Here is a 14,127-nt window from a genome sequence, read left to right as displayed (position 1 = left end):
TACGTCATAACATCTTCATTTCAGGATGCTTAAATATTATCATTTGGTCCTTAATTGATAAAAAAAAGGTCCCCAAAAAGGATCAACCAGGATTTGAACCGGGAGCCTCTGGCATGCGAAGCGAAAATCTTTCCCCTCCACCACTGACAAACTTGATTTAAGGAGGAAATAAATGCAAACAATAGGTCACATACATATTGTATACATGTTTACATCACGTTCATCTACAGTGCTAAATGTTACGAAAAACCAAGTGTGTCTAGTTTAGCCTCTACTAAACCATTTGACTTCAAAATCAATAGCGAGATATTGCTTGGAAACGAAAGTGTTACAGACAGAAATACAGCCGAACGGAGGCACGGACAGAAGGGAGTGGGGGCATAGGGAGTTATCATCATGGTATAAAATTCAATTGCAACAAGCTTATTCAGAGAATTTGTGTCCCCCGCTGAAGGAAAAAAGGAGGAGGATGCTCAGAATGGGAGGTCACCCCCTCCCCCTCCCCGGATTTGTATAATTATTAAATTATGTACTGAGGCAAACGAAAAATGCCAATTTGGGTTTAAAGATTTGACTGCTCATTCTGTGAAAGATTCTCTTAATATAAAATAATTATCACACATCAATAATACCGGTAATAGTTATATATCGATAATGTAACTCTTCTTTTTTTAAGTCTCAATAAGCCGTTTTAAATACACTGTACACCTTTTTTATTATGCGCCCGGATCGATAGATCCAGGGCGTATATTGTTTTTGTCCTGTCTGTCTGTCTGTCTGTTTGTTTGTTTTGTTTGTTTGTCTCGAACGTTAACCTTCACCATAACTTTTGAACCATGAAAGATAGAGACTTCATATTTGGTATGCATACTACACCAATTAAATTCTTTCAAATGACACCAAGGTCAATGACCTTGTGACCTTAACTGTGGCCTATATGCTAAAAATAGCTTTTTTCTGCAAACTTTAACCTTCACCATAATTTTTGAACCATGAAAGATACAGACTTCATATTTGGTAAGCATACTCCACTAACCAGGTTCTTTCAAATGACACCAAGGTCAATGATCTTGTGACCTTGACTATGACCTATATGCTAAAAATATCTTTTTTGAACCTCGCTATAACTTTTGAACCATGAGAGATTGAGATTTCATATTACGCATACTCCACTTATCAAGCTCTTTCAAATGATATCAAGGTCAATGACCTTGTGACCTTGACTGTAACCTTAATGCTAAAAATAGCTTTTTTCCGAACTTTGTTGCCGCCGGGCGCATAGTGTTTCACAAACATATTTTGTTTTTTACTTATACATAGGTTCTCTTTTCATGTCTCAGTCAAATACGATATATTTATAAAAAGTTTATTGATCATTACTATATACCTCATAATTATGTTTGCTTAATAGACAGAAACAGAGAAGAAAATTTTCAAAGATTGAATCAATGGGCTTTCACAATAAAAACAATACACCCTCAGTCCCCCCAACAGATCTCCTCACTCTGGGGTCATAAATCCCACAACTTTTGTAATATCATAACCATGTAACTATAGTCTATATCGTATAAAGTGGAGAGAAGATTTTTAGACAAGTCATTTGTTTTTCGCTAAATGATCATTAGAACCCTACCGTAACCCCTGCTACTGGGGCCACGAATTTCAAAATATTGGTAGAAAAATCAATATATGTACATGTACTTATTTCAATAAAAATAGCTTGACTGCTTGGTGTCCAGGAATAAAGTAATGATATCATTAATTTTGATGGTTTTAGCCCCACACCTAAGGCCCTCGGTGGGACCTTGAAAATCAAGATGAAATTTCTCCATCTTTACCGAGAGAATATCCTAACTTGTCAAAATTCATTGAAAATGGTTCAGCAATTCCAGACAAGACGCTCAAAATGTTCAAATGTTAACGCATGACGACGGACGAAAAGGGACCACTTGCAATTGGTCTCCTGATCATAAGTAGCTGCAGAACTGTAGCTCTCCGAAAAATATATTGATAGACCGGAGAGCTACAGTGCCACCCATTGAAAAAAATGTATATATATTTATTGCGCACAAAAAGTTGTGCTTGTGTATGGATTAATTCTTCCAAATTCTTACCTCAATTGCAAAAAATTTAGATTTCAAAAAAATCCGTACTCTTCTATTAAGTACTTTGAATTCGTAGTTGACATCTACACTAAGCGCGTTGGGCCGAATTATCTTACAAACCAAAATGGCAGTATAAACAGACGAAATTGTCGATGATCTCGATTTCAGGGCCAGGAGGGCTATAAACAACAACTACAAGGTATGTTTTGTTGTGGAAACAGTGAAAGATTGAGTTAGGAATACACGGTTCGTAATATTTTGAGATTATAGTTTCAAAAACATTGATAAATAAATTGATAAACAGCGCACTTTTTTGTGCGCAATAAATATACAGTTCTTTCAATGGGTGGCACTGTAGCTCTAAGGTCTGTCAAATTATTTTTTCGGAGAGTTACAGATCTGCAGCTAGATCATAAGTGACTCAGTTACACGTTGAAAATCGTGCGCATTTTCATCGCTATATTTTCTCCTAATTTTTCAAAGCAACCTTTAGATGTTTTAAAAAACGGGTAATGATCGACCAGGGTATAATTTTCTTAATGTATTCAGGTAAATATGTAAATTTATTGCCCTTGAAATTCTGAGTCTTTCATAATCGTTCTCACCGTGCCACATTTTATAAAATGACTCTTCAAAGGACGATTACTTCTCCCAATAGACTTCGGCCTATCATTATTTCTTTGCACTCGATACTTTTAACTGCACTCAAACCTTCAACTATCAGTTTATTTCTACTCAATAAAATTTTCAGTATCAAACACGCTGAAGAACAGTCTTAACTGGAATGAGAAATATTGTTTTCTTTCGGTCAGAATCATTCAATAAAAATATTCCAGTTTGGATTTATTATAAGATAATTGTTTATTTGATAACATTTCTTTCTCAGTTTTATCATTTTATGAAATAATAATAGCAGGAAATAAGTCTTCTACAGTATTGAGTGCCAATAGATCTTGCTGGGAGATAGGGTCTATTGATCCTGGGATAATTGTTAGGAACACAGCGTCAGGAAGTCAACACAAACGATAAAATAGGAAACATTGTCAAATTAATGGTTTATTACCGATTTCTGGAATACACAAATAGTGCACTATACAAAAAGGATGACCGAATCTCGAAAACTTAATTTTTTCCTTAAACAAAATTGTATATATAGATTGCATGCAGTAAACAGAATTACACACAATTCTGAAAAGAAAAAAAAAACTTTTTATAAAGTGGACATATATATGTATTTATTTCACAAAATTTTTAATGACTTTATAAAACAAGGATTTTATCCTTAAAAGCTTGTTTTCCCGAAATCCAAACAACCTTTTTTTTTTAAACTTCTTATATTTACATAATAAGATACATTACTTATATATTCTTTCTAAAAACATTATATAATGCTCCTATTTCTGAGTAATAATACTTATACAGAAGATAATCAAGATTTAAATGACTTGAAAAGTCTACAGTGATCTTAAGTTTGAAGTCAAGCGTTTAACTTTTTTTAAACTCTATATATCAAGCAATGTTCGTACTTTCATCACAATTAGAGATGACGACATTTTAAACACTGTTGTACTTTCTGAACAGAAAGCTTAAGCCTTTTTTTCTAAATCTAAAACATAAACCTCTAATTACCGTCATTAACTCCATACGAGGAAACTAGTAATTTATTCACAATTCATTTTAAAGTTTCAAAGGGTTTTTAAAAATCAGCATATCCCAGATTTTAAATGTTTTCATTTCAAACAGATATTTCAGTGCATATAAAGGTAAAATTTCAAGCTTGTGTCTGAACATTTCAACAAAGCAAAGGTTGCAATTAAAATCGATCTATATAAGTCAATGTCCTACAGGTATGCAATGATAATTGTTTACGTTCAGTTGTATATTTTCATTGGTAAATATGTTGTTCACTTGAATCTATCCCCGTATTAGCATATTGACGATATCTAGCAAGACTCTGAAGCCAGCAATGAAAGTTAATTCTCTGACTTTCGCTGAACCAATTACTCGCAAAAGCGGTGGCAACAAGCATGTGAACATCATATTCATACTGGTTTCCACAACGTGCATACTGCTCGTACGAACGTTTGACAGCCGCAAAAATTTTGTCGCTGTCCACATACGACGGTTTCTTCAACAGAAATCTAGCGACGAGTAAGGACAATTTGGCTACTGTTTGCGGAGTGTAACCATAGTCATAGTCCGGGTCAAACTCGGAGTACTGGACTTCGAGAATTTCATTTCTCTTCTGTTGAAGCTCGTCCTTAGTTTTCCTATATTCACGTTCAAGGACACGGTTTTTTGACTCGGAGATTTGCATGTCTCTTTTCAGTGACTTCAACTGAAATTCCAAAGACGAAATCTTTGCAAGGAGTCCCGAAAGTTCCAAAGAGGTAGCTTCATTTTCTAGGGATATTGCTGCTAAAGATTTGTACATGTAAGAATCGTAGTTTTCATCCTTCAAAGAAGCTGAAATGCCCTCGCAAGACATTTGATGGTTTGCAAGTTCTGACCGATTCACCATCTCGGAACACCCTGCGCACTTTATAGGGGTATATCCACAGACCTGTAAATGGGATTTCAACCGTTCTAATTTCACAACTAACTTACATCCACGTTCGCTGTTATCACACATGACATCAAAACCATTCACAAGATTACGAAGACAAAGTACCGGCTTTACGTCCCTCAGAGCCATAGTACTTCTGCACTCAGGACATGAATTTACTCGCGGTTTACTCATCCAAGTCTCCAGGCAGCAATAGCAAAAAGTATGTCCACAAGGCGTCAACACAGCATCCTCTATAACAGAACTGCAAATTCCACATATCAGATTAGGGTCCACCGACCCAACAAAACGATGCGTACTGAAACCCATTGCAAAAAGTTCCTCTCAAACCTTTATCTTATACACCTACTGCTGGGAAATTTCTAACTTTGTTAAGTGTCATTTTCTGACAAATAAAATCAAACAAAAGTTTATCAAGTTGTGGACAGATCCTCACTCGGCGATCTTCCGAGTTTTGTGGAATGTAATTTGATGTTACTCGTCCGACGCTCTTTTCCGACTGTGCTTACTCTCCGTGGAGCAAGGTACCGTGTATTGACGCTCAAAATCGATACCACAACAGATCAGGAGATAGGGCTCCCTAAATTGACACTTCTCATCGTATTCGCTTATCATCCCTAATAATTAATATCCCCACATGAAAAAAATCTTCCATTATCTGAGAAAAAAAATATTGCTTAAAAATTAGCAAAGTGTTTATTGGGCGAGTCTTGTTGTCTGATAACAGTTGATTTTCTTCTTCCCTGCTGTGTCAAAGGAGATTATGTTCATTACGAAAATAAGTTTAAAATGACAGAGCAAATACACAGAAATAGTTCATTTAAGTGGAAGTCACGCTTCAAATAACAGTGTACTTCTGATCTCAACATCAAAACCTCGGCTTATTCCAAATGCTTATAGTGTAGTGCTTATAATTCCATTTCCTGTGTGCAAATATTGCCGACTGCATTAATGATTACCTTCAAGCTATTGTCCTAATGCCTTCATCTTAATAAAATACTAATTTTACCGAGAAGTTCGCATTTTATTTGCTTTTGGAGAATATTTTACAGGAAAAAGTAAATACTCGTCGGATTTTGTCTTGACGAGGAATATTTCAAATATTCCGCCAACGAATTTGCTTATTACCGGTATCAACTCAACAGTTCGATTGTATTTTTAACATGCAGACTTTTTCATTTTTAGATAAAAGGAATGGCAATAATGTCTTATTTAGAGGGAAGAAATGTCCTTTCAAACTTTTTTTCCCATATTCACTTAGTGGGCATATTTTTCAATTTTTTAAATTATTGTGTGTGTGGATAGGGAGGGGGGGGGGGTGTAGCAATAAATGTATTGCAGTTTGCACTATATGTTTTTACGAAAGAAAAACGATTGTGATAATATGTCAAACATACACCAATGTAAGTGTGTCATGTGTTGGACAAGATGAGGGTGCATTCTAAGTTATTCTTCCCTTGAGAACCTGTTGATTGGAATTCGCCGCAACAAAACCTTCAAGTTACGTTAATTAAGCAAACGCCATATGGCCATTCTGAATAATTCACTGATAATAGTGCATCAGAACCGCAGAGGCATCGGCAAGTGATTTTCGATAGATCATGTGACCTTTGATCCGGTAACAGTTCCGATAATCCTGGGATCTCTCCGAGAGATTCTTACAGCATTCCTGCTATAATGATATACATAATTCACAGCGACCGCCTGTCGGATTTTGCCTCTCTTGATATTTAGGGTCTTAAGATAACTGTGGACCTTTTTTGTGTTTTGGTCTCCCGTGTGCCTGATCTGAATCGGTGCTTAGAACACATTAAATGGCAATAAATACCCACACTTACATCCATTGTAAATTTAAACAAAAACTTTAATATGACCCTCGTAAATTGTTTCATGAGCAATGCACGGTGCGAAATATAAATCAGTTTTATATATCGATCGCGATTTGTAAAAGAACTATTACTCAGATCATCGTGCACGTGGTAAGCCACGGTGGAAAAGATATATCCTCCCCTATCGTGAAGGTATGCGTAAAAGACTCGGAGCTATACGGTTTCTAAACGGGTTGAGGCTGTCCGTAACTTTGCAAAATGTCAAGCGAAATGCTTGGCACTCGATATATTATGCTCTGGCATCAACCATTTAAAACTTACGGTCAAGTTAAAATTTTACAAAAGGAAGTCAATCATCAAGGTCAAAAGGTAAAACTTGGTACCCAAGAGCTCTTTTAACATAGAATATATGTGTGAAATTTGAATGCCATCGATATTTTCAGTTAACACAGTCTTTTATCATACCTGCCTACCTCCCAAATTCACAATTACAGCGATTTATTAATATTTCAGCCCTTCGGTCAAGGTTAATTTGTACTCCCTGGGTACCTATAAATTCATCGCACTGACCCCAATAATTGCATAATGCTATGCAGTTTAAATATCTATTTATGAAGATTGTGTGCTAAAAAAGCACTTAACTCTCAAACTCTCATTTATAACTATTGCCTAATCTGGCATTGTTCCAAAGAAGTTTTAGAATTCAGAGAATTTAAAACTATGTAAACCAAAGTAATTGAGAATGCGGGTGATCGGGGAACATGACATTCAGTCTGTCAATAATGAACATTTTTTGACTTTTGGCCATTATACATTAATTTTTACATGTAAAATTCCAGACATATTCTTATTCATTGGAGTTTACAAGAATCAGTTTCTCAATTGTGAAAATTGATATTGAAGTGCATTTAAATGATCAATTTTTCCTCATTGGTGTGTGTATGTCATTTCACAGACAAATCATCTTATGAAATTGTTGCTAATTGTGGATATTGTTCTTCTGACTTTATTTCTTACACAAAAGATACTTCGCTAGTCTTATTCACCCAACTTCCTATGATACATTGTGATCGATCAGTTTACCTGTGATTAATTATGCCAATTTCATCTGATTGTTCATGCTTTTATTGTTGTTTTTTTTTATTTTTTTTCACTGCAATCACAGAAATATACAGTAATACCCACACATCAGTGATTGCCAGTAAATGCAAGCTAGCCCCTTGTACTTCACTAGCAAAGAAGCCACGAACGTTATTTTATTGTGGCGGTAGATGGGTTCGATCGTTGATAGCCAGATCTCAGTTAGCAAAGCAATGACCAAAGATTTAGGAAGCCTGCATTCTAATCCCGGTCTGGTTTGTCGCATTTTTCTCCTATTTTGATGCATTTGGTGCCGTGACCAGGATTCGTACTTTGTTACAGTTTGTTTGCATATTGTTTAAACGTCCATCTCGAGAATTTTTCACTCATATGGAGACGCAACCATTTGCCGGTGGAGAGCAAGAAATTTTGTCGTATACTCGGCATTCACGGCCATTGAGCAGAGGCAGATCTTTTTCGTGCCAGAACCTACTGCAACACGTGAACGCGGCTCTTACGGTCTCATCCGAGGGACCGGTCTCCACGTGTGGGATTCGAACGTAAGGATTATCTCCGAATACCCAAACTCCGTCACCATTAGCGGAAAACACCCTGATTTCACATAAAAATGATAAAACCATGCATAAATAAGGTGTTTTTTAATGGTCTTTTGACGCATTATTTTGTCCCCCTTAATTTGAGTCTGTCCGTCTAGCTGTCCGTCCGTCCGTCCGCCTGTCCGTCTGTCTGTAACGCTTTCGTTTCCGCACGATATCTCAAGAACCCTTTGAGCATAGCAACTCCCTATGGCATAAAGAAGAACCCTATTGATTTTGAGATCAAAAGGTCAAACGTCAAGGTCATAAATCAATAAATTCTGTCTGTTATAACACTTTCGTTTCTGTGCGATATCTCGAGAACCCTTTGAGCTTTCGCAATGAAATTTTGCACAACAACTACCTCTGGTCTAAGGAAGACCCCTACTGATTTTGAGGTCAAAAGGTCAAAGTTCAAGGTCGTAAATTTATACATTCTGTCTGTGTGTAACACTATCGTCTCCGGGCGATATTTCAAGATCTTTTGCAATGAAATTTTATACCAAACTCCTAGGGCCTCTCTCATCCCTCTCAAAGTGCCCCGCCCCGTTTGTTTTATTAGTATTTATCGCATTAAATGTCGCTTGGTACTATTTTTAGCACAGGGGCATGCGAAGATTTATTACGTATAATACAGGTTGTTGTCGGACTTTCTATTCTTATTGCATCTATTAGAACCGTTTAATAAAGGCTAAATTAGAAACCATGCATTGTGTAAAATTGTGACAATAGCGAACGTTGATCTATGAATATATACATGTACATGTTTGCATATAATTTCCGATAATACAAAGTGGTTCCGTGGTGTAGTGGTATGTCTCTCGCTTGAAATGTAGAAGGTCCCGGATTCGAGTCCCGCACAATACATAATTTTTTTTTTTTTTGAAATACTTTTTTCCACTAAATGATAGCATTCAGCATGTAAAATTTATGACGTCAAACTCATAAAATCATCATTACAGTAGTGTGATAAATATTCTATACAAAAAGAACCATTTATACACATAATGAGAATAAGCAATCATTTCTTCATATCCATATTGGCATTTTTTATTTGCTTCAATATACATGTATACATTTAATAATTCTACAAATTCAGTGGGTGGGGAGATCCGACCCACCCCCCACCCCCGAATTGCGCATGGTCTTTTTTCCCTAAGCGGAGTACACAAATTCTCCGAATTAGCTTGTTGAACTTGACTATTACAGTATGCAGAAAATGTCGCCACAGTCGCATTCATTTACAAACAGCGCAGTTTTTCGAAAGTGACGGAGTTAGGAGGTTTGGCGATAATTCCGTACTCCGCCACTCTGGAGCAGACGTTCTTACCACTGTATCACGCGGGAAACCCTTGTAAGAGACACCAAATTTCAAAATATAATATTATGGGTATTGTGGTCAATGGAAGCGGAGTTTTAGGACCTTTTTTAAAATAGAAAATAGTATATTCCCCATATGACCTTCATGATGAAAATTCTGAAACCGTATAACATATCTACAGGATCTCTAGCTCAAATCATCTTGTTAAACAAGAGGCCCATGGGCCACATCGCTCACCTGAGAAGCTTTGTCCATGCTATACATAACCAGATTTCCCCCTTGTAATACCTGTTGCGACCCCATCGTACCCAACGGGTCATAATTTGAACAATTTAAATTCTACACTACCCAAGGATGCTTCCACATAAGTTTCAGCTTTTCTGGCCAAGTATTTCTTGAGAAGACGATTTTTAAAAAAAAATTTCTATTTATTTCTATGAAAACCTTTTGATTCCCTATTGTGGCCTCGCCCAACCCCCAGGGGTCATGGATTGAAATTTAGAATCTACACTACCCCATGATGCTTCCACATAAGTTTCACAGTAGTTCTACCCCATGATGCTTCCACATGTTTCAGCTTTTCTGGCCCAGTGGTTCCTGAGAAGATTTTTTAATGACCCCACCCTTCTTTTGTCTTTTCTTGATTATCTCCCCTTTTGAGAGGACCTGACCCTTCATTTTTATAATTTAAATTCCCCTTCACCCAAGGATGCTTTGTACCAAGTTTGGTTAAAATTGGCCCAGTGGTTCTTTAGAAGAAGTCGAAAATGTGAAAAGTTTACAGACGGACAGCTAGATCAGATGGACTGACAACGGACAAAATGTGATCAGAAAAGCTCACTTGAGCCTTCGGCTCAGGTGAGCTAAAAAAACCCAAAAATATTTTTAAAACCTGGAATGCATATGGCTAGTGGGTAAAACCTGAGAATTGTTTAAAGAACCAACGGCCTTTTTAGAAAAGAACTTACTTTGACTACAAAAGTTAAGTGACAGTAAAATTTTGCACAATTTATAAATGTTTCAAATTCCTTGCAAAAAAATATCGTTCTATATTCCTTTTAAAAAATTTATCATGAACTTTTAATGTAAATTAGAAATTTACATGAACAACTTATGTTCTTAGTCATAAGCTCTTTCGTAAAATCTTCTGTTGTAAATCTATCAGAAAAGAATTTCCACTAGTTACTTTCCACATTTATTCATTAATTTTTTAAAAAAGAGAATTATATAAATACACAACATCATACTAAAAGCTTTCTTGTAACTTGTAACTAAATATACATCTCAAGACAAGACAAAAATAAAATTTAAAATTATACTGTCTTTACCCCTCTCATCTTCAGTAAGAAATAAGTGAGGCCTTGCCTCTATCAAAATCGTTTTGAATACTGGATAATGTATTCACAATCTGTAGATTATGTAATTGATTGTATACATTGATTTCAGTTACAACTTATCCACTGATCACCAATTCAATATACATGTTACACAATTCCAATGACTCAATTTGGTAAATGTGTACATAATAATTTTCCATGTGGCTCAAAGAAAATACTGGATAATTGGTAAGAGGAATATGGAATATTGCAGATCCCCTGTTTCCATGCAAGTATGGTCGAAACTTTGCTTATAATTCTTTGTGAATGAACCTACAATACTAACATTATCACTTACTGTGGAATCATTTTGAATTCTTAGGGGTCAATGTTCATGGGCATGCAAAATTTCATTGTTTCACGGGGGTGTAATTTTGGTGGTTGTCTTGAATGTACATGAGATTAAATGTATACATATGTTGAAAAAATAATTCTTTATGGGGATGTAAATTCTTGGAAAAAGGTGACCCACATAATCCACAAACATCTGTCCTAATGATTCTACAGTATACAAAATGTACATGTATATGAAAGCAAGTGACTATAAGTAACCTAAATCTCATTTCAGATATATCTGATTTGAAAAATGAGTGGGAGTTAAAGTTTGATAGGACTAGCTTGTACAAAAAATCAACCAAAAAACTTCTTTAAAAATAAGACATGTTCATGAAACACAAAGGTCCCTGTATCACAGCTAAGGGAAAAGATTCAAGTTCATATGCAAGTCAATCTAGAACAAAACATTAAAACTGTTGTTACCCAAAGAAAGGTCTTTCTACAAGGATGTGCCTGTGAAATAAAAGACCCCTTACATTAACCATTCAGATATTGATGACCAAGGTTAAAAGTTCTTCAAAATTGGGTTAAACTCCAATATCAAGGTCCAAGGGTCAAAAACTGTTGGTACACGAACAAATTGCTTGAAACAGACAATACATTTGAAATATTAGGACCTACCATTCAAAACTTACGGTCAAGTTAAAATTTTTCAAAAGGAGGTTAAACATCAAGGTCAAAAGATGAAACTTGGTACCAAAGAGCTCTTATAACATGGAATATATGTGTGAAATGTGAAAGCCACAGATAATCATTCAAAAATAGTGTCCAAGGTGAAAGCATTAAATGAGATAAAACTCAAAGGACCTAACTGTTGGTTCCCATCAGAAGTTCATATCACAAGAAGTAAACATAAGAAAGCCCTTGCACTACCTGTTCAAAATTTCTGGTAAAATTTTTTTTTCACATTTTCTGCCTTTGCATCTTTGTTTGAAAGGGCATAAATATAAACAGAATAAAACCTTCTTTGTCTGTCTATGAAATACTGAGACTTGATAATAAAGCTTGTAAAGTCTCATTTGCACATGTAAGGAATTGGTCCTGTGGCCCTTTGTCGCTTTCTGGCCTCCATTCCAGAGAAAAACTCTCGAATGTCCTCCTCTCTTACAACCTAATGAAACAAGTCATTATATTACACAGGTAAATCACAAAATTCATGGAAAGAAGTTTTTTCTCACGTACTGAAACCAATGGTTAAAATTTTCTTTAGGTTTAGTTTAAATACATATTCCAGTAGCTTAATTTTCAATCCAGTTGATTTTGTCTGACATATTCTTTTTCCTTATATGTAATGTTTTAAATTTTTTATTAAATACAAGTCTTAAACATGCACAGGTAGTCTAGCATTCTTGAGGTTATAAGTGAAGACAAATATAATTGATCATTAACAATTACAATCTTACCTTTCCATTTTCAGCAAACTTTTTCAAATAATCTGTTAGCTCTGACTTCAAGTCATTGAAGCCTGGAAAATTATAAGAGGCAATTTGGTTTACCTGTCTGATAACATTTTCCTTCTGTAAGGAAAACAGAAAGAATAGTTTCTCTGTGAATCTATCAAATTTTATCAGCCACTAACCATGAATAACCTCGACTTGTTGTACCCTGTCCATGGAGGATAAAGCCTGGAGCCCCTTGTCATACTGAGAGGTGGAAACAGCCTTGTCCCTGCCTCGCTCTTCATATTTATGTACAGTATCTGATTCGTCAATCAGAAATCCAAGGGATTTTTCTTTGTACATTGCCTATCAAAGATGACAGAATATGTAATGTAAGTATGATAAATTTATCTTCTTTCACATAGTTTCCATTTGCTTTTCACAACCTCCGAATTCATACATCATTAATCTAGTATAAAACATCAAAAATGTCTAGAAATGCTGCTTTCATACACTAAAACATTTCTTCCATCAAATTAAAAAGATGAATTAATGAATAGGCTTCAGTAAAACTGAGGTATTTGATTTGAATAAAAAAATATTTACCACACAATCTGCACATTTACAAAGCTTTTTCCTCCAACCATCCTGCCAAAATGTTCCGCAGTCCTTAAAAGTTACATCTCTTGTCTGTATATCCTTCAGGAGACAGTGGCTGTCATTTTGTGTGCTTTTACTTGTTCCCTGAAAAATCATGTCAACGCTGTTTCATAAATAAAAAATCCCTTATAATTTTCTCGCAAAATAAGTTACACATATTATTAGTATTTTGTATAATATTTTACAGCACTATTACTTCAAGAAAAGGTCTACCAGTTGTTTTTGATGTTTAAGTATGTAAAATGCTATGTGTTTACCTGATCACAGCTAGTATCTGCCAGGTTTTCTTTTTTGTTTGGAGAAGTTTCTTCCACATTGACCTCTGCAGATGTATCCCCTGTCACCAAACACTTTGTATCTGAAAATGATCATAAAGTATACTGGTCATTTAACTCATTATAAAGGAATAATGTCTGTTTTATCACAGGCTTTCATTTCAGTTTGTTCTGAAAATCATTTTTTAACAATGTTGTCTCTTCTAATCTTTTTGAAGTACCATATAATTCCTTCAAACTGTTTTTGATGACTAGTAGCAAAGGCATTTAATTTTTTTAAAGACATATTATATATTTAATGACTAAGGAAGTCAGACAAGTTCTCTTCCAAAAAATAATTTCATACAATCAAAACTATTTATCTACAAATATCCACAAATTGCAACATTCTTTTACTCCCAAAGATTCCTCATCAGAAACTACATTTTTACTGACATAGAATTTTAACTCTGTTGCGAAAATTTGCAGTCAGAGATAGCTTCCAAACTGAAGAATTGTAAATTAAAAATGTAGCAATAAATTGTTTATCTTTGTTAAAAAATGATTTTTTATGATAAGGCTTTATCTAAAACGTACCTAGACTCTGTACAGAATAAGCCCACAG

General features: G+C 35.2%; 2 protein-coding genes across 2 annotated transcripts; both read right to left on the bottom strand.

Moving 5' to 3' along the window:
* Window positions 1-3,990: 3,990 nt before the first annotated feature.
* On the bottom strand, window positions 3,991-5,361 carry LOC134278272 (E3 ubiquitin-protein ligase PDZRN3-B-like). Its single transcript, XM_062760591.1, has one exon. The coding sequence runs from the start codon at window positions 4,978-4,980 to the stop codon at window positions 3,991-3,993; it is 990 nt and encodes a 329-aa protein (XP_062616575.1). The 5' UTR covers window positions 4,981-5,361.
* Window positions 5,362-10,679: 5,318 nt separating this feature from the next.
* LOC134278273 (putative E3 ubiquitin-protein ligase UBR7) lies at window positions 10,680-14,120 on the bottom strand. Its single transcript, XM_062760592.1, has 6 exons — window positions 14,100-14,120; window positions 13,506-13,606; window positions 13,195-13,332; window positions 12,789-12,954; window positions 12,613-12,674; window positions 10,680-12,320 (listed from the first exon to the last, which is right to left on the bottom strand). Exons 4-6 carry the CDS (start codon window positions 12,949-12,951, stop codon window positions 12,225-12,227), a joined length of 321 nt encoding a protein of 106 aa, XP_062616576.1. The 5' UTR covers window positions 12,952-12,954; window positions 13,195-13,332; window positions 13,506-13,606; window positions 14,100-14,120; the 3' UTR covers window positions 10,680-12,224.
* Window positions 14,121-14,127: the final 7 nt, after the last annotated feature.

This window comes from Saccostrea cucullata, unplaced genomic scaffold (genome assembly GCF_032062105.1).
Source record: "Saccostrea cucullata isolate Sc308-1 unplaced genomic scaffold, CSIRO_AGI_Scuc_v1 ctg6556, whole genome shotgun sequence".
Classification (NCBI taxonomy): domain Eukaryota; kingdom Metazoa; phylum Mollusca; class Bivalvia; order Ostreida; family Ostreidae; genus Saccostrea; species Saccostrea cuccullata.
The sequence above is the reverse complement of the archived record's forward strand: the minus strand, read 5'-3'. Positions and strand labels throughout refer to the sequence as shown.